Below are 24,110 nucleotides of genomic sequence, written 5' to 3'. Positions count from 1 at the left end.
GAGACAAAGTGAGCATGAGTGGCTGAACAAAAAGTAGTACACTGTTTCCACGATCTTGAGGGATCAGGGATGTCATGTTTGATAGTTGCCAAGAACTATTCTCTACTTGGTGAGAGGGGTTTCTAGTGGCACTGTGAGCTAGCTGGTATACAAGCTAACATACCCGGTAGGGGTGTCTAGAATCAGTCTGACACCAATCCTATAGTGTATGTTGTCTAAACACACAGATCCTATATAGATTTATTGGAACTACACAACAATAAGATAGATAAGCATGAACTAGTTCCTTGAAGCAGTTCCCATTGTTGACATTTCGTTCTTGCTAAGCACCTATCCTCCACGACTTCAATTTCAGATGCATGAAGAGTGCTAGCTGCAAACAAGATCAGTGTTGTGACATAGTAGACTTTTTTCTACGGACTTTGAATATTAGAACAAGACTTTGGTTCATGTATTCCTTACTTATGCTGCTCAGTACCTCTTCCGTGTCCCTCCCTCCTTCCCTCCTCCTGCTTCTATGTAGATCTCTTGTCAACCTCCCGCAGAGCCATTTCACAGACCATGCTGCTTTTCCAACTGCTCTGAAATATGACTGCTACAGGTTCTGTGTCCATCTGTCTCCAGACAAGAAAAAACTGCGTAGAAGGTAAATGAGCCAAATTTAACCTTCACACTGTTGTATGGCCTTTCATATTGCAACAATGGAATAAAATAATTTAAATCCATGTTTTCAAAGTAGATCATGTTATATCTTGCTGCACAAAATTGGAAATAAGTGACTGGAGAATGTTGTTGTTGTCAGTAAACGCACTACGTTTCAGTTAGTATTTCTGTGTAAATTTATGTTGCACTGAATAAGATTTTAACAGTATCCTATTACTTTATAAGCAGCTGTACATGCTATTGAAGAATGTCTCTTTTTGGTCGTTTTTTTATTACAATTTGCAAGCTAGAAAAGAACAAGATATTCATAACCTAAACATAGCGCTCAATCCCTTACTCCCTCCCCAAACATCCCATTGGGAAAATCTATCTGGACTGGATTTGGTCTTTTTTCAGTTTCTGAATTACTGGTCACAACTCTCACCTGTGTTGTAAGCTCGTGTCAGGTACCCCACAAGACTCACCTGGGCTTGTGAAGCAATCCCGCAGAGACGACAGAAACCACCGGCCCTGATCCCAACAAACCCCCGCGGGGAATAACACCCGACAAGGATGAGATGGATCCAGGGATGGGGGCCAAAAGGAACCAAGGATGTGGCTTTGGTGGTAGGGACGTTGGGAAGGTTCTTGGCACAGCTGAGGGAACAAGAATACCTGATTAGGGCTAGGTACTACGCTTGTGCTGAAAAACACCCCACAAGACACATGCAGATAGGAGCCCCTGTTTCTAACACTCACCACAAATTGTTGTTCGGGTTGACCCAATGAAGAGGTCAGTGAAGTGTCGTCCAGGAGCCTTACGTCCTTGGCAAGGTAAACGAAAAGGAGGCGCTTCTGCGCCAGGACCACCATAGAATCAAAAGAACTCAAAGGAAGGCGCTTCTGCGCTAGAAAAGGAGGCATGAACATGAACTCCAGGGTAAGCGCTATAGCGCGGCCCATATGTACACTGCTCCTACGCTTTATGCGAGTAGGAGCCAAGCAGTAGCGCTCCTGCGCCACCGCCAAAGCAAGGTATATCCAAAGTATAAAGTTAAAGCGCTCCTGCGCCACGGGCAAAACAACTGAGGAACCAGGGTGTTGAAAGTTAAAGAGCACCTGCACTTCTTACTACAAACAAGCAGTAGCGCTCCTGCGCCACTGCTAACAAAAAGAACCAAGACAGGAAAGTAGCAGCGTGCCTTCGCAGCTGCTTCCTAAATGAGTTATCAGCAGCGCTCCTGCGCGACTGACATCCAAAAGTACAGACGGCAAGCAGTCACGTAACGCGTGAGGAATTGCAGCGTTACCGTTACCGTGACTCGAAGTAACCTCCGGCATCTGCTGGGCTGAAGCGTGGCTGTCGGGAAGTATCAGAAGCACCGATCCGGCGGCTTCACGCATTTTAAGCTTGTTCCCCCGGAAGTGCTTTTTGTGGTGGAGGACTAAACCGGGACACCACTTCCGGCCGGAAGTGAGTATCCCGATGTCTGCATGCATCCTGTGGCCCCCGGGACCGCGGAAAGCCGCCACATGACAGCTCGCTCTGAGAGGTCAAGCGATATTTGAAGAGCGATATTCATCTGTGCCTGTATGGGAAGTAGCCATCTATTTAATCTGCAGAATAATTTTTCTTCTTATGCTTATAGTCTTATAGTTTTGCCACAATTCCGTGGTCTCGCATGCAGGTGCGTCCGCTGCAGGTAAGAGCGGTGGGGCGGTTGAGCCAGGTGAGGGGGGATTTCGAGAGATGACCACAAGGAAAAATTATTTATTTATTTAATGTTCCCCAATGGTCGTCTCTCGAAATCACCCCTCGCCTGGCCTCACCGCTCTTGCCTGCAGTGTCCGCGGCTGTTCGCATGTGGGTCTTCAGAGCATCCTGTTTCTCTGTGGTTCCTCACTATACTACATGTCAAGCTCTGCTTTCTACACACCATTAAATATTTTGGTAAAGCATTGGTAAATATGGACTCTCTCTCTCTCTCTCTCTGCACCTTTCTCACAGTCTAGAGGCCAATATTCCCTCTCCAAGACCTGTTGTCTGGGTCTTTACATTAGTCCATTAGAACGTTTGCTTGTGACTCATGATAGACAATGAAGGTGTACATAAGCTGTTCTGAGGTGCTTGCTTCTAGTTTGCTTCTGCAGGCTCCATCATATAATTAACTGATTGCTTGTTAGACCAGAAGTCCGCCATGACCCTCTCCAAGTCTAATCTTGGTACAGCCAAACCATGGGACATTGGTGTTAGCTCAGCCAAGCATGCTCTTAGATCCTCCTTTGTAAGGAGACCGAGATCTCTTGCTGCCATTTCCACTCAGCTGCTATTAGCCTGTTGAATGCTTGTGACCTGCACACGTTTCTCTTGATCTCCCCTCTTTTGCCTTCTTTTAGGTTTAGAAATGTGGTGACCTCTTTTTCTACCTATTTCAATGCCCCTGAACACGAAGGCGTCTTCCTTTACCCCCTTCTCTGGTGGCCATCAATGGGGTTCTTTCTGGATCGGGGGGTGGGGGGGGGGGCTTCTCCATCACACCTTGTTTCACTCAGAATGTTGTAAGTCATCTCTGCTCCCCCCCCCACGACTGGGACCTGTTCCAGAAAGGGCAGTCTCTCCACCGTACAGTGACTGACACCACACAGCTCCAGCAGGCAAGCACACAAGTTATGGAGGGAAAGTCTCCAAGCTCCCAGGATGTCCCAGGATACTCCCTACTTCTGGTCTGCTCTGCAGGGCCTTTCCTTCCCTCCACTCCCAGCGATTGACTATGGTCTTAAATGGGTGCATTGTTTTCCCAAACTCAAGAGTTATTTATGTCGCAGGACCCAATACTTTATCTCTGCTGCCAGAAATAGTATTCACCCTCTCTCGTAGCGGAAGCTTCCACACCATGGCCATTTGCTCGCTAACAAAGAGACCCTGGTGGGGAGCTCCCATCGCCATCACTCTCCACTGCATCCACCCCCATAAGTGTACCTGCCCTAAACGGCTGTTCTCAGGCGAAGTGTGATGCCTCTCACACTGCTGGTGTCATCTTGTAAGTCAGGGTAGAATGTGGACCCTTCGAATTCTTGGGAGCTTTGAAGATGCAGGATCAATGTCATTGCATCTTGAAAGCGTTGTCATGGGACCCTTTTGTTATTTGTCCTGATGGTGAGATGTGGTAATGACCATGCCTTTTATTTATGTTTTAAAACCCAAAACGTAAATAAAAGGAATTGTCATTTACAATGCCAACAGCTCAAACTCGTGAAATGCGAGACCTATTGCATTGCAAATGCTTGTTATAGGGTGCCGGTATTTTCCGGTACTTGTCACCGGCACTTAATTGTCAACACCGGCACTTATGACAGTATGCCACATTCTTATAGCTTTGGGGGGGCCTGAAAAAAAATCTACATTATCACACTTGTAGGAGTGTGATGGTTTGCAGTTGTGTTGGTATTGTCATTGGCTGCGCTGGCAGGGGCAATGGATAGGACAAGTTGCAGCGAGCTCCTGATGAGGGCCCTGACACTTTTTTTATTTGTTTTATATAAATTAAGTATTGCAAACAAGCTGTTGGTTGGTGCATTATCAAATGGTAGACTTCAAGTTCGAGAATCTGCTTTCTAAGTAGAGATTTTTTTTCCCTCAATTATTTTTCTTTTCTGGACTTTTATAAGGACAAATAATGAAGAACATACAAAACCTAGTACTGTAACTGTAAGGATTAAAATCCAGAGACGTACTTAATAATTATGATAAACATGACTTACATAATCATATTTGTATAGTAATGATGAATAATAGCAGGAAAAAACCAAATAAGGGCTATTATAATAAATAGAAGCACACAATATTATAAGCATTATAAAACATTAAAGTTGCTAATATAGGAGTCTAGAGTATACCACATGGTAGAGGCGGGCATAGAAGAATGCTTACTGGTATATAATAATGAATAGTCATCAGGTCTGACAAGAGACATCCAGTCACACTAAGCATTTACAGATAATAAACTTACATCTTTCCAATTTGAAGTGATTGATTGAACAGCAGTGTATATATGGAAATCAAAAAGTTTACAGTCATAAGGAGCTAGTAAGTGTTTAAAAGCATGAGATTTATATAAAAGTACATTAATTGATAAAGGAACATGAAGTTGGCAATCTGTAAAATAATATTCCATACTTCTGTTCAGAAATTAAAAATAGTAGGACAATCATATAGTACATGTTGTAAACACACTATATTAGTTTTACAATGCCAGCAATTTGGTGTTAATTGGTTTCACATTAAACATTTTAACTGGCGACCAAAAACATTTTTATAAAAGGTACCCATTAGTGTGTATTACAGTGGCCGGGAGAGAACGTGCAACATTACACAGCCAAATAGATTTCCATTGTATAATAGAAGAATGATTAACTAAGACAATTTGTGAGCTAAATTAGCAAAGGGAGTTGAAATAGTGGTGAGTTTTTTTATATACTTTGGAAGCTATGTGTGCTGACTGACAGCAAAAGGCTGATACAGAATTCCATATTCGATATCTTTGCAGATGGTAGTGAATTGATATACACGGTCACAGGGACCAGAGCGAGGGCAGGATCACAGCTAGTTGCTGCGCCACCCTACATACGAGCAATAAAGTGCTCTGCTGACACACCCCGTCATTTCAGACCTCTGCACACAGGGGTCTCTGCACACTAGGCCATTGGACCTAGTACTCAATAGCAAGGCTGGTTACTACCCCTTCATACAACAGCAAGAACCAGCCTGGCGGTAGTGCAAGAGTTTAGATTAACTTCTCTTATATATCATGGTTCTGATGAATTGCCACAAGACCCATTAGGGGCTACTTTAGGCAAGAAACATGTCAACCTCTTGCACCACACAGGCCCTGTAGGACCATTATTTCCAGACGGGGCTTTCAGTTTTTAGTTAGGCTAATGCACCCTAGGAATAAAACTATTGAAAAGAGCGGCCCTAGACCTATTTTAAATTACACTGCACACTCTCTTCACTACCCTGGCCACAAACCCCCACACACTCATCGGTTTCATCAATAAAAGATCTCCGCCAAAGAGCCCCTTCGCGGGTGCCCGTCGGGCATTGCAGCGCCGGCCCGACGAGGAGCAGGCCCAATGATGAAGCAAGACATCTGCTGGGGTGTGTGAGGGCACTTCTCAACAGACCTGAACACTCCCACATACTTAGGAACTGCATACTGGCTTATTTTCCATATTAGTCAATTGATATAAGCATTTAGGAACGAATTACATTACCATTTATATTTAAAGAATCTCATTGAGGGAGATGACATTTGGTTGTCAATTAACTAAAAGAGTAAAACCTATCTCCTTGACAGATATCACTAATATAAAAAATACCTGCTTTAATCCGTGAATTCCAAAAACAGATATGCTTATTGAGTTTTAGGTTGGGATTTGTGAAAAGTTGTTAGACGATCTGATATTGATATTAAATTTGACCTCAAAAGTTTGTAGTGCAAGTTTAATGGCTGTAGGATGGGTGAAAATGTACAGATCCTAGTGTCTACCAAGTTTAAAAAAGTAGGTAAAGGAAAGGGTTTTGAAATATTGTGTTCAAATAAAAGCTATTTAGGAGCATAGATGGGCTCAATAACTTGAAACCATTACCAACTTTGGACAGTGTGGAAGGACATATTTTTTATAATCCATCACCACCGTCTTTCTTAGGGACTTGCAAGAATTTCATACCAATGCCTACAGGTTATTCCAGATAAACGTATTCAATAATTTGTATACTTTAGTAGAGAAAGTGGATGGAAAACAAATTGGTAACATAGATATTGTATAAAGAAATTGTGGAGTAATAAGCATTTTATTCACTTCAGTGCGCCCCCACCAATACAAGTGAAGAGTTGACCATTTATCAAGATTTTCTTTACTATTGGTAAGCATCTTGGAACAATTATTTTCAATTGTAGCTTTAATAGAAGACAAAAACGTATTACTGTTAATCTGTTTGCTATCATTTGACGTAAATCTTACAATCCTAGTTAATGAGAGATATTGGACGATAATTGGAGACTTAAGTAGGATTCTTGTCTGGTTTCAGAAGAATAATAATAACTGCATCTTTCAAAGAGCCATCTACTCTAGAGGTTATCTGAAATTAAAAGAGAATAGAAGAGAGTTGTGTTTGAAAACATGTATAAAATGTTGTGAGGATGCTATCTGGGGCAGAAGCTTTGTTAGAGAGCTCAGTGTCTTGATTGCTAAATGAAGTTCTTGAATATCAATTGGAATTTCTAGTTTAGGCCTATCACTGGTAGAAATCTCAGGTAAATGGCAACCTTGTAGAAAAGTATCAATAATATTAGGGTTATCCGCAGACTTGTTATAAAGGGGAGAGGAGAAGAATAAAAATTTTTTTTACCATCTCTTCTGTTTTAAGATGTGAAGTACCATCAGGTTTCTCAATAGCTTATATTTGATTCTTATCTTTTTTAATTTGTAAGAAATTGACTAAGAGAGGTCCAGATTTATTAGAGTGCTAATTAGATTTTTCTTTGGAGTCTAGCAAACGTGCCCTTTTAGTTAGTAGAGTATTATATTCATATAGTAATTTTTAAAGTTTAGTTTTGAAATGATCATCTCATGAAGAGGTAAAACGTTTTTCTAAATCAGCCAATTGTTTTTCTAGTATAGAGAGGTTAGTATGAAAGATGTTATTTTGAGCCATAAGGATATTGTGACACCTTGTATTAATGCCTTAAATGCATCCCAGTTAATAATTTTAGAGGTGTCATCAGGGTTGTGTAAAAAGTAGTCGCTGATGGCAGTTGAAAGTTTAGCGGAATTAGCAGGATTTCAAATAATGCCAGAATCCATTCTCCACCAAGTTTAGGTAAACAAATTTCGCCTATTATCAGGGAAAAGGAGTTAAAGCATGGTCAGAAATTGTAATAGGCTCAATGGTTGAAGTGTAATCATATTACATAAATGCCAAGAAGTCAGAAGGTAGTCAATCCTACAAAAATGAGAATGGGTGTTTGAATAAAAAGTAAATACTTTAGCTGTAGGATGTGCTAGTCTTCAAAAGTTAACTAATTCAGTGGTAGAGGAAAAAAAACTTCAGCAGGTGAAAAAATGTATTGGGTCTAAATTTGAAAGTAAAGGAAAGGTCTGACCAGTGGATCTCGGATCATATTGATGTCTCCCCCCCGTCATTTGAGGGATATCATCTAGTTTGACAATTGCCATAGCAATATTTTCCAGGAGGGGTCATCTAGTGTGGGAGCATAGATGTTAACTAGATTAAGAATAAATAAATAGATTAAAACAACCTACCATCTGAGTTATGTTGATTCAATACTTGTGCATAAGATCTGCTTGAAAAAAAGAAATGGCAACTCCGTTTTTGCATCCCATAAACAATGTCGCTTGTAAATCCTTTAGACATAGAATGTAAAATGTTATCATTAATGAACTTCTTGGAGATAACATAGATTAGCATTGAATTTTTGTTGAAGTACTACGTTATTTTATGCCTCTTTATTGGATGTCTGAGCCCATTCAGATTACGAGAGACAATACTTAGTTTGTGTTAATGAACCGTAAATGAAGATAGAGGTTAGAGAAGAGAAAATAAACATAAAATAAGAAACATAAAGTAGCCCATAAAAAAACAAGAAGAGCAGGAGGAACAAAAGGAGGTAGTAGCACAAGACCACATATTATATGGAGAAGTAGAGACGAAGGCGCGAAACAAGACAGAATGCACTGCATGAACAAAAATATGTAATATGCTGTGAGAAACCTATTTTAACCAGCACCGCCTGAGGACTGAGAATCCATGGAAATAGTGTCTCATAGTCGAGATATTTTATCAGGTCTGAAAGATAGAAAAAGGATGTTGAAATATCGTTTTTCCAAATACTCATTGTAGACTCATTAAAAATTCCAATTTTATACCCTGCATCCCTTACCCTGGGCCGCAGTTCAGAGAATTGAGAACAATGTTTCACAGTTTACTAGTATCGCTTGGCTATAGTGGGGGCTTTTCAACATTTACCTTTTTGTCCAGTTAATATTGAGCATAAACTTTAATATTTCTTTAAATAAATTTAATCTACAATAGTTTTTGACCTTGAGAGTTTTGTTTTCCAAAGTGGTTAGGCTGACAGCTGTTGATGTGCCTGTAAGGTAAAATGTTTTCTGTGAAGAACTTTTAGTTTGGATTGATTTTGTTCCACACAATGCGGGGACAAGGTTTACTGCTCTTTTGATTTTTTTTGTTTAACTTATGAAGTTATTTAAATTTTTAAACACTGAGTACAGTGTTGATTTGCCTACTGTAAATACCTTCCATAGTTGATGTAACTTAATATTGTATGATGTAAATGTATTTTCTGTACTTGATATTTTCCAGATTGTTCCTACCATTTTCTGTGTTTTTTCTGTCCTCTGCTATGTTTGTAGCATCAAAATGGTCAAGATTTCCAGTTAAGTGGACAAGTCCACATAAACTTAATTGAAATGGATTTGCGCCCCCTTCCCACCTTCAGCATCAATTTCAAATAAGATTTCTATAATTTGAAGGGAGGTCTGATTCGCTTCGCTTTTTAATGTGCAGTGTTTATATCAATTGATATCTGGGAATTTGTCCAGTGGATATTTAGTGCTTTTGAAGTATTTCTTCCAGATATTTGGCTATTAGCTTCTGTTGTAGTTCTGTACTATGCTATACCGTACTGACTACAAGACATATTTATTTATATTTTATGTACTGTTCTAGGGTACTCCTCTTTTATGTAGGCATTTTGCACTGGAAACAATCTGACAGATTTGTCTTTTGGAAATGTTCAGTCTTACAATGTTTGCATTAGCAGTGTGTTTGCAGACACGTCTAGAAACACCAGATGCCTTCATGTCACTGGGATACAACTTTTCCAGTTTCCGTATTTCATTTCAGTTAAACTAAACTCACAATACAACTCCCAGAATGCACTGGTTTGTTACTGAAAACCTTTGCTTGGACACCTTTTTGTTTCAGTGGCTAGGAGTCATCTGGTAACCCTAGGGAAGTCCACACACGACTACTTTTTGTGTTGTACTTTTTTTTAATTATTGTGTATTCAAACAATTTAAACAGTTTGACATAGAAATAAAATAGGGGCGAACATACATCGTTATAGGGTATATATCCATAATCACACATGACTTTTAAGTCCCACCTAACACCAGTGCTTTAAATAGGCTGGTACTGTCCTGTACTGAGTGCCTGCACTTTTTTCATTTGAACGAGAGTACCTGCACTTCCCTGCACTGCTGCAGTACATTTACTGGGAGAGAGTATCGGCAAGCACTGCCTAATGCCTAATCTGGCCATTCTAGTTTGGGTGATCACACCCTCTGCTCTCTTTCATTAGCCTCCAAAAACCAACCAACTAAGACATATACACAGCAAAGTGTCCCATACATAAAAAAACTTCTTTTTGCCAACACTGCTTCAGGTGTGTGTCTATACTGCATCTACAGTTTAGATCAGGGTTCTCCAAAGTCAGTCCTGGAAGGCCGGATCCATGCCAGATTTTTTAGCATATCCCCATTTAGATAAATGTACTTATCTTAAAAATCGGGTAGTTATCTTGAAAATGTGGCATAGATCCGGCCCTCCAGGACCAACTTTGGAGAACCATGGTTTAGAACAAAAATCACTTGTTACAGACCTTGACACAGGACGACTGTCACGTGATACAGTCTTTAGGTTTGGCTCAGTCTACATCAGTCTTCAAAGCATGCACTGCTTACCCCCCCCCCATTATAATTTGACATGTAACGATGACCTGCTATGCATTCCAATTAGCTGTGTAACTTGGTCATGTATTAGCATGTTTGCTTCACTTGTGAATGATATTCTCTTTGTACCTGTTTTTTTTCCACAAGGGTGAAGAGGTGCACTGCCAGTATGTTGTGACCTGCGGTGGGCTATTTTCGGACCGTCTGTCGGAAATCAGCGGATGCAGCCCTGAACCCCGAATTGTTCCGTTCCGTGGGGATTACCTGGTGCTGAAGCCTGAAAAATGCTATCTTGTGAAAGGGAACATTTACCCAGTATGTACGTTTCACTCGTTTATCCAAATGCTCGCCTGCTTTTTTGACTGTTGTCTTTCAGAGAACAAGGCCTTAATAAGAGTGGCCCAGAGTGTTACTCCAGGTTGAATACCACTCCGGGCCTTTCCGGGTTGTCCAGTATTTCCAGGCTTGTGATTACTGGGTCTAAAAATAGCTGGCCCGGTAATACTGGGCCCACAAAAACTGCTGCTCAAGCCTTGTGCTGTGCTTTTTGCTCCATCCTCCGGTGCATTCCCACTCTTCCCCTGCACAGATTGTTTTCTAGCTCTCGCCTATTCCACCTCCACCCATGACCTCAACATAGCTTATTTGGGCCGTATCTTTCTTGGAACAGGGGAGAAACATGTGGAAATGGAGCTGCTATTCCTGGGTTCACCTGTTTTCCCCTTTCTGGGGGAAATAACTCATAATCCCTCGATATAGGTTTAGGGATATTAGCTTGATTTGCAGATTCTGGCCCTGCGGTATCCCCATCCCTAACTCTGGAAAGCTCGTAACAAGGGTTTAAGTCCCAGACCTCTTCTGTAGCTATTTATGGCCCTGAGACCGGTTTAAAATTACCGGGTCAAGGTATCCGCATTAAAAATAATGACACTGCTTTGTTGGTCTGTGTCTCTATGCTGCCCAGTTGCGGCACAGCAGAAACTGCTATGATAAATCAATCAATCATTTATATAGCGCAACAATATCATCCCTGGGAGTATCTGGGTGTTGAGATTTTTGCATCGAAAAGCCAGGTCTTGAGTCACTTTCTGAAGTCTGCCAGGGAAGGTGCCTTTCAGAGGTGGAGGGGGTGGTCATTCCAGGCTTTGGTTGCGATGTAGGAGAATGCGCGGCCCCGCTGCGTATGCGATGGATGTGGGGGACGTGTGCGAGGGCCATTGAAGTAGAGCTCAGGTGTCTTGAGGGAAGATGGAAATTCAGACGATGGTTGATGTAGGATGGTCCTTGTTTGTGAAGAGCTTTGTAGGCATGAGTGAGCATCTTGAACTGGCTTTTTTGCTAGACTGGGGGCCAGTGGAGGTTTCTGAGGTTAAGAGAAATGTGAGTACGCTTGGGGAGGCTCAGGACGAGTCTGGCTGCCGCATCCTGAATTGTCTGAGGTCTTCTGAGTAGCTAGGTGGAGACACCGGTGCAGAGAGCGTTACCGTAGTCGATGCTAGTGGAAGCTAGGAAAGGATCCTGCTTCATCTGTTTAATTGGACATTAATGGATTTTCTAGAGAATATCATGATTTAATTTCCCAGTATCTAATAGAGTACTAACAGACTACCACATAACCACCATCCTCAGAAAGCATTTCTCTATACAGCACAGATTTCTGTAAAAGAAGGTAGTTCAACCGAATGCTTGCACCTTCCATCATGCATTATTTGATCTTAAAGCTCCATTATTTAAAAGGTTTGCTCTTTAATTTGGACAAAACCGTCTACATCAAACTCTACGAATAACTCTTATTTCTAGATCCATAATTATAGTGGGTCAATTAATGATTTATTTTTCAATTCTTTTTATGATAGTATTGCTTGTTCGCATACCCTTTTCGGTTTTGTGATAGCAAAGCTTTCTAAGACACCATAATCACTGCAGCAAAGGGATCTGGAAATTCTTGAAAATTCCTTTGGTTTGTCACAGTAAAATAAAACCAAAACTACTTGGTGTAGGAAAATGTAAATTGGCAGAGTTCTTTCTAATATTTCAACATAAAAAAAGATTATTTAAAACATTCTTAAAGAAAAGGTCACTTCTGATGGATACCCAACTGCAGATTCCATATGGCCTGGTATCGCTGAGGCCTCCCCATGAATGGATACTTCACCATCCCCAGCAACAGGCCCCTCCCTTCCCCCAACATAGGTAGACACTACAACTCCATTCTTCTTTGGGTTAGGGGTCGTGAGGCCCGGCTGTATTTATTTAAAAACAAAAACATCCACAGTTAAAAACACAACACTTTCATGATTATTTGCAGTAACCCATCCTATTGTACAGCTTTATTTACATTTGTTTTTTGTTTTTTTTTGTTTTGTTTTTTAAACGTAAGAGCTTTATTCGGAGTTTCAAATAATACAAGGTTATAAGCCTACAACCCTGAGGCCGGCTGTTTCACCACGGTAATATGTCTCATATGGAAGTTACACAGCTATTCAGCCGACAACCCGAGGTCCGGCAGCAAATCAGGCAGAATAATCAAACAAATGTAATGGCTTATAACGTAACTTCATCGATTATCTCACTTTTATATTTTTAACAAACCATAACATAACTTTCGACTCCGTAGAATGACAATTTATACGTAATGGTATTGCCAATACACCTGTTCTTAACAAAGGTTCGACTAGTTCACTCCCCCTTCCCACTCCCTATCGGGGATAAATCCAGTCTCCCGGCTGTGTCTGGCTCAAGTGCCGGTCCATTGGTGGGATCGTGGAGTAAATCTCCGATAACTAACCCACCCCCCTACCCTCCTTCATCTTCCGAACTATCCTCCTCGTCCTCCGACAGGGGTTCACACAGATCACCCCGATACTAATTCCAGGGTGTCCAAATCTTATTCCACTTGCGTGGGTTAGCTCTCAATTTATAAACCGCTCTCTCAGTCACCATCATCGTGTCCATATTCCTGCACCATAGGGCCAGTGTCGGGGTTTCCACCGCCCCCCACTTCTGCGCTATGTCCCTCTTGGCTACCATTAGGCCTATAGTAACCCATTGTTGGTCGTATCGTGTAAGGTCCGTAGGGCCCCATATATGTAAAAGGCCTGTGCGGGGGTCGGGCAGCAGCGCCTTTCCCAGTGCCTGAGTGATGGTGCGGAAAATCTGACGCCAATACGAGGTAATAATCGAGCAGTCCCATAATGTGTGTTTGAAGGAACCCTCCTCATTACAACCCCTTAAACAGAACGGGTGCTCAGCCCTATGTAATCTATGCAATAGTGTTCTAGTGAAGTAGACCCTATGCAGGACCTTCAGCTGCACTAACCGGAATCTAGACGAAATGCCCGCCTCCCGGGGGGATGCCAGAGCCATATTCCATTCCAATTCACTCATGTCTCCTAATTCTTCCACCCAGTTCTCCCTCAGTTTAACTAGGGGGTCCGGCAGATTATTCAGGAGTTTACGATATGTCAGTGAGGTGGCGTGTGTTTGTAGAAAGTCAGTGAGCAAACGATCCTCTAGTGGAGATGACTCTGCGATCTGGGTTCCGGTTGGTTTCGCCGCTTGCAGCGCATGCCTAATCTGGAAATATCTGTATGTTTCGGTTGAACTCAGGTGGTAGGTCTGTTGAAGGTGTGTGAATGGCACCACTCCATCGCTCGACCACAAGTCCCCCACCGTAGAAAGGCCTATAAGATCCCATTGGGTGAAGCCTTTGGTACGTCGCAAGCGGCCCAGCGCCCTGGTGTCCCACAGAGGTGTCATTTTTGTTATAACTCCCTCCCATTGGAGCCTCTTCTGCGCCCTGTGCCACAGCGTGACCGTATGTTTGGTCGGCCCTATCAGTTTCCCCTGTAGTCCCTTGTGGTATAGCGGAGCCAGTAGGCTGTGTGTGCCTAGCTGTATTCTGTCTGCCCGGTAGGCCGGGTCGTCTTGCGGTGCATGCAGCCAGTGGTTGATTACCTTAAGTTGTGACGCCCAGTAATATAATTGTATGTTGGGCAACGCTATCCCTCCTTCGTACCAACTCCTGTTGAGTTTCAGATGAGCTATGCGTGCCGGGCGCTGCCCCCATAGCAAGCTATTCACCACCGCCGCAATGCTCCGCAGATACCGCGGAGGCACCAAACTCGGTGCATTCTCAAGTACGTATAAAAGTCTGGGCAAGGCCATCATCTTATATAAAGCTGCCCTCCCCAGTAGTGTCAGAGGGAGGGTCATCCAGTGACCTACATCCTTTCTCAACCTGGTTAGGGGTGGCAACAGGTTCCTGTCGTAAAAATCTGTAGCGCTACGGGTGATGTGTATCCCCAAATATTTAAATGAGGCGTCTGCTATCTCTAATTGGCACTCGCTCGGGAGGACCGGTGGGGGTCCCCGCAGCTCGAAGAGCACTGATTTTGCCCCGTTGATCCTGTAACCTGATGCCCGTCCATGTTCCTCACACAGGGTGAGGAGTTCCGGGATGCCCTCTTCCGGGTCTGACATATAAATCAACATATCGTCAGCGTAGAGGGACACTCTATCCTCCCAGTCCTCCCTCCACCTGATTTCCATGGAGCAGCGGGGTGGTTCTAAGGATCGTGGCTAAGGGCTCTAGGACTAATGCGAATAGCAACGGGGAAAGCGGGCAGCCCTGTCTCGTCCCTCTATGCAAGAAGATCGCACGAGAGATATGCCCGTTCGCCGCTACCCTCGCCACCGGTGCATTGTACAGCAGTTTGATCCAGGCGATGAAATTGGGACCAAATCCCATATGGGCTAGCACCGCAAAAAGATATCTCCACTCCACCATGTCAAACGCCATTCTGGCGTCAAGAGAGAGTATGGCCGCCGGTACCGTAAGCGAGGGCGCCCGCGCCATCACTCCGTGAACCCTCCGGAGGTTCAGTGCCGTGCTTCTATGGGGCATAAAGCCCGATTGGTCCGGGTGGATCAGCTGAGCAAGGTGGGGTTGTAGCTAACAGTTTTGCCAATATTTTGGCCTCAGCATTAATAAGCGAGATGGGGCGGTAAGACCCACATTCTGTGGTCGGTTTGCCTGGCTTCGGAATCGCCACGACGGTCGCCAGCCGCTGGTCAAGGGGCAGGATACCTCGATCAAGACTATCCACATACATGGCTAGCAGCGGCGGACTCAAAGTGTCAGCCATTGATTTGTACCATTCGATAGGTATTCCGTTAGGGCCCAGTGCCCTCCCGGAATGTAGCATATTGATAGCCGCTTGCACCTCCTCCACCGTGAGGGCTGCATCGAGGTCGTCAACTGCGGCTTGCGACAGAGTAGGCGTCGGTACCCCAACGAGCGCCGCCACCGCTTATTTACATTTGTTTGATGACGAGCCTTAACAGAGATATTAATTCATTAACTTCCTAACCATATCTAGACTTGTTCCTGCAGATCCACAAATTGGGCCTTTGAGTTAGATCATGTCCTTAACCTCACTTTCCGCCAAAAGGAACCTGGATGGGTCCCTACAATAGGGGAAGACCCCACCCACAGGGCCGGACTGGGCTTAGCGAGCACCAGGTGTTTCCCCGGTGGGCCGATAGGGTGAGGGCCGATTTAGGGCCCTTGGGGGCCATTTTTGTTACAGTGCCATTTTCACAGCATAGCTGCAATATCTGCCCTGTAACAAAATCGTCCGAAACTGGCCCTGGCAAACTGCTCAGTCGCACCCCCAAACCGCCGGGGGGGTGCCAGCCGAGCACTTTGCCAGGGCCGGTTTTGGTTCCCAGTCTTTCCTCCCACCCATCTGCATCGAATAGAGGTTGCATTGGTGCAGGGGGTTGGAAGTGATCGCTGCCACCTCGTCCTTCTGGCTAACCACCCGCACAGGCATAATGGGCACCAAGCTAGCACAGGCCCTTGGGTGGGAGTTTGGAGGGGGGCAATACTGATGGGTGCCTGAGGTAGGTATCCTGGCGGGCAAATGGGCCCTCTGCACAAGCGTACCCCGGGAGGGGAGACTCACTGTAAGCACCCCTTGGAGGGTCTGTTACACCTATGTTATGTTTATCTTAAAGGAAAAGAATGACGTATATGGACCTGAACTGTCCCACCAATCATGACCTCATCTGCCGCTGGCCAGCATAGTTCAAATACTCTCTGGCCTTCCTTGAGGATGGGCATGATAACTCGGGCAATGAATTAACCAGGCCAGCAGGTTCTCTAGGAACATTTCAGTACCAATCTTTAACAAATAAACTGTGTCCTGTAGGAAAAAACACTCCCCTTTTATGCAGCCATGAGGAATGAACAGCAGGCTTGGTGACCTGAACAGCTTACTAATTTTATTATTTACTTGCTTTACTGAGTCACCGAGCGCCCTGACCAATTTACCACCCCTCCACTGCAACCTTGGGATGATGTGGGGCCATGCAAGCACAGATTGAGGACATTTCTGTGCAAGCAAACCTATCTTCAAACAATTCCCTCCTCCCAATATGCACCAAGTCTTTGCCAAGAGATGCACTATAATGACCCCAGGGGTCGGGCACCCCTTGAGCGACATTTTGTCCAGTGTCTCAAAAGGGCCAAATGCAACCCTCCTTAAACATGAAAGGACAGGCGGTAACCTGCCTTGTGCACCCTGTCCGCCAACCGTCCTGCAAAATAAACATCCTTAGCACCACCCCGCACAAAAGAATGACCCAGCACTTCTGTAATCTCTACCGCTTTCACGTTCACAGGGGTTACCCAGAAATCCAGTGGCCGGCTCATATCCTTGTGTCTACGATCTGCATCCACAGGTGAGAAAAGGGGAGAGGAGATGGTGGTTAGCTGCGATCCAGATAACATGTGCAGGCTAACGTAGGACTTGTAGTTATCGGAGAACCATGTGCCAGTTCTTTGCACCACCATGCCCATCAGTCTCATTGCTGCTGCAGTGGTGGCCGCCCTAATCATAAGAGTGATACCCAAACTTAGCAGGGTCGTACTCCGCTGTCCGCAGGGCCCCATCAAGTACTCTGCAGAACTGAAACCTGGTCAGTGGTGTCCCATCATTATACACCAGAAGGGGGCCCCCCAATCCCCTGGGGCCGATCAGCTAGGAATGACTCCAGGTTACTCAGTGGGCAGCATGAATTACCTGGTGGCCTATGCAAGAGGGTACGGTCGCCCCTACCAACCTGGTCCGTCTTGGTGCAGGGAAATGTTAATCGCATGGGAAGCCTCCAACCACGAAATATGTGCCAGCTGCAAAACCCCTTCCAGATCCCTCTTGTTCTTTGTCACTATTTCACCCACCCTGAAGGCCCCATAGAAAGCAAGGGTAAAAGCAGCCCTGAAGAGACAGGCTTCCTCCGGTGACCTACAGAGGTTCCCCAAGGAGTCCAAGATTGCTTCAAGCTTGTCTGTGTTGATGGTGCAACTAGAGTCTGGCTGGGCCCCCTCCAAACGCTGCCTGCCCGCAAGGGTCTCTGCACCAAGAAAGTTTTGGTCACATCCATGTGCCCCAGCACTTTCGCAAAAAAGGAGTTTGGCGTCTAGCGCATGCAACTGAACGCCCTTTGTCCCTTAGAGATCCCAGGAGTGCCAGGATTGAGAAGGATGTAAAAAATTGCCCACCCCTAAGCGCCCCAAGAATTTGCAATATGTGTTAAATGCCCCCTCATAGGCACGCCTCATCCTGGGCGCTAAGCTGGCTGCCGCGAGAAAATGCAAGCTTGGGCACCAGTCTGCCACAGACAGTCCTGGAAAGGCGTAGAATACTTCGCTGCTCCTGGGTGGTGGTACCTTAAAGCCTGCATCTTGAAACGAGATAAAGCATCAGAAACATTGTTTAACACACCCTGGACATGTTTGGCCCTAAACAGCACATTAAGTTTCAAATACTGTAATACGATTTCCATGAAAAAGCTGAGGATCATTTTGCTGACTGCTGATTAATACATTCTACCACTGTCATATTGTCGGGCCAGAATCTGACAGACTGATTGCAGAACTGCTCTGGCCAGATAGACAGCGCCACCAGAATGGGAAAAAGCTCAAGAAAACCAATGTTAACAACCAGCCCAGACTACATCCAGTCACTGGGCTATCGCTGCGTGCACCAGGCCGGGCCCAGGATAGCACCAAAACCTTTGCTGCCCACCGCATCAGTGAAGAGACCTAACCCTTCACTAGTCCTGGCCACGCCACACCTTCCTCCCATTGAATTACCGTAAGAATGCCTCCCAGATCCTCATATCTTTTCTGACCTCACTAGACAACCTAGTGTGATGATGTTTCTACCCAGGCCAGACATTGCCGGCCTACGAGAAGAGGCGGGCCTTGGGGATGACCCTAGGGTGAAATTCAACTGTCCTGCCGCCTTTTGCAACTTCTGCAGGGTTAACTTCCTTGCTCCCAGACATTTTTGCAAGGCTTGAGCAAGGGAGGAAACCTTCTCCAAAGGGAGCGTCGAATCCCCAGCAACAGAATCTAAACTCTGTCCCCAGAAACTCAGTGGCAGTCGCAGGCCCCTCAGTCTTTCACTGAGCCAGGGTTACCCCAAAATCTCTCATCAATTTGCAGAGGGACTGCAATGCCTCGGCGCACTACTCCGATCCAGGTGGACCCAAAAAGAGAAAGTCGTCAAGATAGGGCAACACCCACTGGTGGCCTGACCACCGTATAAAGACCCATTTGAGGAACGAGCTAAACTCATCAAAATAAGAGCATGAGACCAAACAGCACATTGGCATGCATTTATCAAAGTAAAAGGAGCCCTCAAAGTGGAATCCTAGCAGATGGAATTCCTGCAGATGCAGGGGGAGCAAACGGAAGGCTGACTGTCAGACTTTGCTGAGAGTCCGAGGTCCCAGTTCCTGCAGCATCTGAATTTCCTGGGAAGCGTACTTGACCGAGCATAAGGCCCCATCATTAGCCTCATTCACTGACTGACCTCCGGGAGCAGATAAGTTGTGTATTAATCTGAACTCCTGGGGTCCTTCTTGGGGTCCACTCCAGGGGAAGCAGATTAAACCCTCGAGGGAAACTGAATCAAAGGGACCTGCCACCCTCTCCAGACTCATCTCCTTGAGGATCTTTGCCAAAGCCACTCCATGATTCAACCTGTGCAACTGCTGATTCCTACAATAGGAGGCACCCACGTACCCTTGCTCTGTGATATGGAAATCTTCCCTGAAGCCTTCATCCAAGACCTGAGCTGCCGGGGGAACCATTTGTAAAAAGGTAAGAGGCTTCTTTATATAAAAATTGTAGTTTATTTGAAGTTGGATAGAAGAAGCACAGCACATCCGTTAGGCTGAAGATGCAGGGAAAATATCGCAGTTGGGGTAGAATCTGGAACCAAGGATGTAAGATGCAGGCACGCATCTTACATTCCAGGCTCCAGCACAATGGGTAAAATACAGAGAATAAACAAGCACAGGAAAAGCAAGAATGCAACACATCTTATCCCTATAAAAGAAAAATCAACACAAGTACCTACTAGGTATTCTTTTAGGTCTAATTTCAGATTTGACTCTAGAAGCAACGGACAAATCTTTATGGGGAAAACTTTGGTGAGATTCACTAACTTTCACATGAGGAGACGCATTAACTTGCGCACGTGATGGTGATGGAGAAGAGTCAGGAGAACCAAGAGAACTGGACGAATTAGAGGAATTAGGACATCTGGCCACCCTACGAACATTCCAAACTCTACCATCTTGTGTGGCAACACTGTTTTTGAACACTTTGACCACTTTAATGGGAGGGAAGAATTTAGAAGATCCTTTAACCAGAAATCCAGGTTTTTTCACCCTCACCCACTCTCCTACAACAAAATCATGTAGTTTGACATTCATTTTTGAATCAAACATAACTTTCATATATTTTTGCTTATCTTCAACACGTTTAGCAACACTCTCGACATCAACTTTAGAAATATTCCTATTAAGCTTTTTAACCCACCAGGGGCAAATGACAGAAGTGGGTTCCCTACCTTTCAGAAGTTTGAAAGGACTCGCACCTGTGACGGAATGAGGAGTGATGCGATAGACCCAGAGTCTATTCCTGACCACATTTAACCAAGAATCGTCAGAAGAACTCATCCCAGTAATGCAATCCTTGAGGACACGATTAAAACGTTCTACCTGACCATTCTCCCTAGGCTCATATAAAGAAACAGTATGATGTTTAATACCACAGCTGTCAAGAAACTGTTCCACTTCAGAAGAAATCAGCTGTGTACCATTGTCAGTGACAAAAGTCTCAGGAAAACCTTCCCTAGCAAAGGTCTCTTTCAAGAAAAGCAAAACAGCCTGAGAAGAAACATTACTTACAAATTTAACTTCCGGCCATTTCGAATGGTAATCTACCAAAACTAAAGCAAAACGGGCATTTAAAGGCAACTGTTTAAAAGGAGATGTCAAAAGCTACCTTTTGCCAAGGGAATTTAGGCCAAGCTACAGGCTTAAGTGGAGCAGAAGACAAATGAAGCATTTTATCGCTGTTCATACACTGAGAACATTCCCTTACCATTCTATCAATCATTTTGTCAATGCCCGGCCACCAGAAGTTTTCTCTAACCAGACGTTTCATAGATGACATACCAATATGACCTTGGTGGGCCAACAACAAAATCCTCTCTTGTAAAGAGGCAGGAGGAATTAACTTACCAGTCTTGAAAAGAAGACCACCAAACTCTTCAATCTCCGAAGCAACCTGGGAAAAGGAAGCCAAATCAGACGGAATGGACTTACTATTAGGCCATCCACTTTTGACAAAGTCCAAAATTTGTTGACTCACAGAATCTTTTCCCATTTCTCTAAACCATTCTTCCTCAGTTAAAGTTAAGAACTCCTGAGATATACAATCTTCTATAGAAGCAACTACATCTACATCCTGGTCAAAGGTAGAAACCTTATCAACACTACATGGTAACCTGGATAGAAAATCTGCCGTGACGTTGCTTTTACCAGGAACATACATGATCTCAAAGTCGTATTCCTGAAGACGTGAAGACAAACGAGCAATCCTTGCAGTCGAGTTCTAACCACCACCAGGGGACAAAATTCCTACTAATGGTTTGTGGTCCGTTCTCAAAATAAATCTGTTCCCCCACACATAATTTCTAAAATGTTCCACAGCCCAAATGCAGGCTAGTAACTCCTTTTCAATAACAGAGTATCTTCTTTCGGTGGAAGATAAGGTTCTAGAAGCAAAAGCTACGCACCATTCATCCTTCCCAGCACTCTGACTCAACACAGCACCAATGCCATACAAACTAGCGTCCACAGTGATGATACATCTCTTACTAATACAAAATGATTTGAGTGTAGGAGCATTAACAATCTCACTCTTAATTTGTTTGAAGGCTATATCTTGTCTGTCCGTCCACACAAATTTGGCAGAACTCCTAGTCAGTTCTCTTAAGGGTTCCATCTTGTTAGCGAAATTTTGAATGAATTTACTATAATATTCGCATAACCCCGCAAAAGAGAGCAATTTTTCTTTAGTATCAGGGGCTGGTGCTTTCATAATGGCATCTACAAGATCTTTCTTTGGTACTACACCTTCTCCAGAGAGAGTATGTCCCAAATATTCTACCGATTTACAGAAAAATTTACATTTGTTGGCCTTAATAGTTAAACCAAACAGTTCTAACTTTGCACAGACTTCCTTAAGATGAGCATGATGTTCACAGTTATTTTTGGAAAATACAAGAATATCGTCTTGAAAGCATTTGACAAATGTTAGGTCTTTAAAAATGTGATACATTGCCCTTTGAAACACTGAAGCAGGTGACGCCAGACCGAATGGCATTCTCTTGAACTGAAATAATCCATATGGGGTGATGAATGCAGTAAATTGTTTAGAGTCTTCAGTGAGTTCGATCTGGTGATATGCAGATCTAAGGTCTAATGTTGAGAATACACTAGCCCCATCTAACATGCAAAGCATTTCATTTATGTTAGGAAGTGGGTGACAATCCGTAACTAAGCTCTTATTAAGTGCCCTTAAATCCACACATAGCCTAATACTTTTATCGGATTTAATGGCCAAAACAATGGGGGAAACCCATTCGGACGATTCCACTTCCTCAATTATATCATCTTTCACCATGGAATCAAGCATGTCTCTAAGCTCGTCCCTAATACTAATCGGCACTCCCCTTAATTTCTGTTTAACAGGGACAGAATTGGGTTTGACTTTGATCCTGTGACTAAACCCGTTCAATTTGCCTAATTTGTCAGAAAACACTTTAGGAAAGGTACTAGAGATCTCAGTGAACTCAGGTAATTCAGTATAGTCCCCATCAGAAATAGCCAGAACTAACACAGGATCTTTAAGTCTGGGGTTTAAAGAAACACCAAGTTTCGCTTGATCCCTCCACCCCAAGACATTCACTCCCTTCCATGCAACATAAAGTTTTATATTAGCAGAATTACTTTTGATTGTAAGCAGAACTTCCTTAAAGCCAATAAAATTGATCATGGACCCATCAAAATTGTAAGCACATATATCCGGCTTTGATAAAGAATTAATATCAATTAAATTCCCAAAAGATTTAATACAATACTCATGTGTGATAATGGTCCGAGGAGAACAGGAGTCCACCATAAGCTCTAACACTTTGCCCAGAATAGTAACAGGACTTTTAGGAGAATTTAGTGTGTCTGCTTGAGATAAGTCTATTGATTCCTGTACGGAAACTACAATACCAAACTCCTTAATATCTGAATCATTACATGCTTTGTCATTGACATATGATACACTTCCAGAAGGACGTTTATATGTAGAAAAGGAAGACCTTTTTGTGTCTTGGAACGGTCTTGCGGGAGTTTTACACATTTTGGAAAAATGTCCAGAGCGTCCACATTTATTACATTGTCTAGTAATGGCTGGACAATGCGGAAAAGAAGCAATGTGGTCAGGATTACCACATCTAAAACAAAAGAATTGTCTAGCCTTCACATCATTCTTGTTGGAAGATACAACATTTCTTTGTTCCTGGGGTTTAACTACACTAACTTCGCTAGAAGAGGTAGAAATACTTGAAGAGGTTGAAGCAGTAGACGCTTTATCTAATGTTTTTATCCATTTATCAGACTGTTCAAGAGCTTTAGCAGTACTGATCGCTATTTCCGAACTAGGATCACCTAAGATCCACAACTGCTCTTGAACCTTTTTACTTTTTACGTGTACAATGATTTGATCTCTGATCATTTCGTCTGTCATAAGGCCAAAATTACAATGTAAAGATAATGCACGTAAAGCTGTAAGAAAATCATCAAAACATTCTTTTTCATCTTGAACTCTGGTATAAAACTTGGTATACACCCGTTACGACGCAACTTTTACTCCGCACTACCATTACAACGCGGGCATTACAACGCATGACATTACAACGCATTGCGCTGGGGGGCGCTCTAGGATAAGAGGTAAGTTTAATTTACTATCCAACACCTTCCCTAGGGTCCACGGGGACTGGAGTTAGAATAGTAAATTATACTTACCACTATCCAGCACCCCAAAGCGCTATGCGTTGTAACGGTATTCGTTGTAAATACCGCGTTGTAATGGTATGCGGAGTAAAAGTATGCGTTGTAACGTCATACATCCATAAAACTTAAACCTATTTAGTGCGACACTAGTAATAGGCTTGAATCTCCCTTCAATCCTAGAAACTGCTTCATCATAAACATTACTATCACCCCCAGATCTTACATGAGGTAAGGTTCTAAAAACGAATTGCCCTTCT

The 24,110-nt window shown here is 43.6% G+C and overlaps 1 protein-coding gene across 1 annotated transcript in view; it reads left to right on the top strand.

The window, feature by feature from the left end:
* L2HGDH (L-2-hydroxyglutarate dehydrogenase) overlaps positions 1-24,110 on the top strand; it is a 174,779-nt gene that overhangs the window by 115,447 nt on the left and 35,222 nt on the right. The window contains exon 7 of the mRNA XM_078659716.1: positions 10,567-10,734. Within this exon, the coding sequence (XP_078515842.1) occupies positions 10,567-10,734 (168 nt within the window). The remainder of the gene's footprint in view (positions 1-10,566; positions 10,735-24,110) is intronic.

Source organism: Lissotriton helveticus, chromosome 9 (genome assembly GCF_964261635.1).
Source record: "Lissotriton helveticus chromosome 9, aLisHel1.1, whole genome shotgun sequence".
Classification (NCBI taxonomy): domain Eukaryota; kingdom Metazoa; phylum Chordata; class Amphibia; order Caudata; family Salamandridae; genus Lissotriton; species Lissotriton helveticus.
The sequence above is the reverse complement of the archived record's forward strand: the minus strand, read 5'-3'. Positions and strand labels throughout refer to the sequence as shown.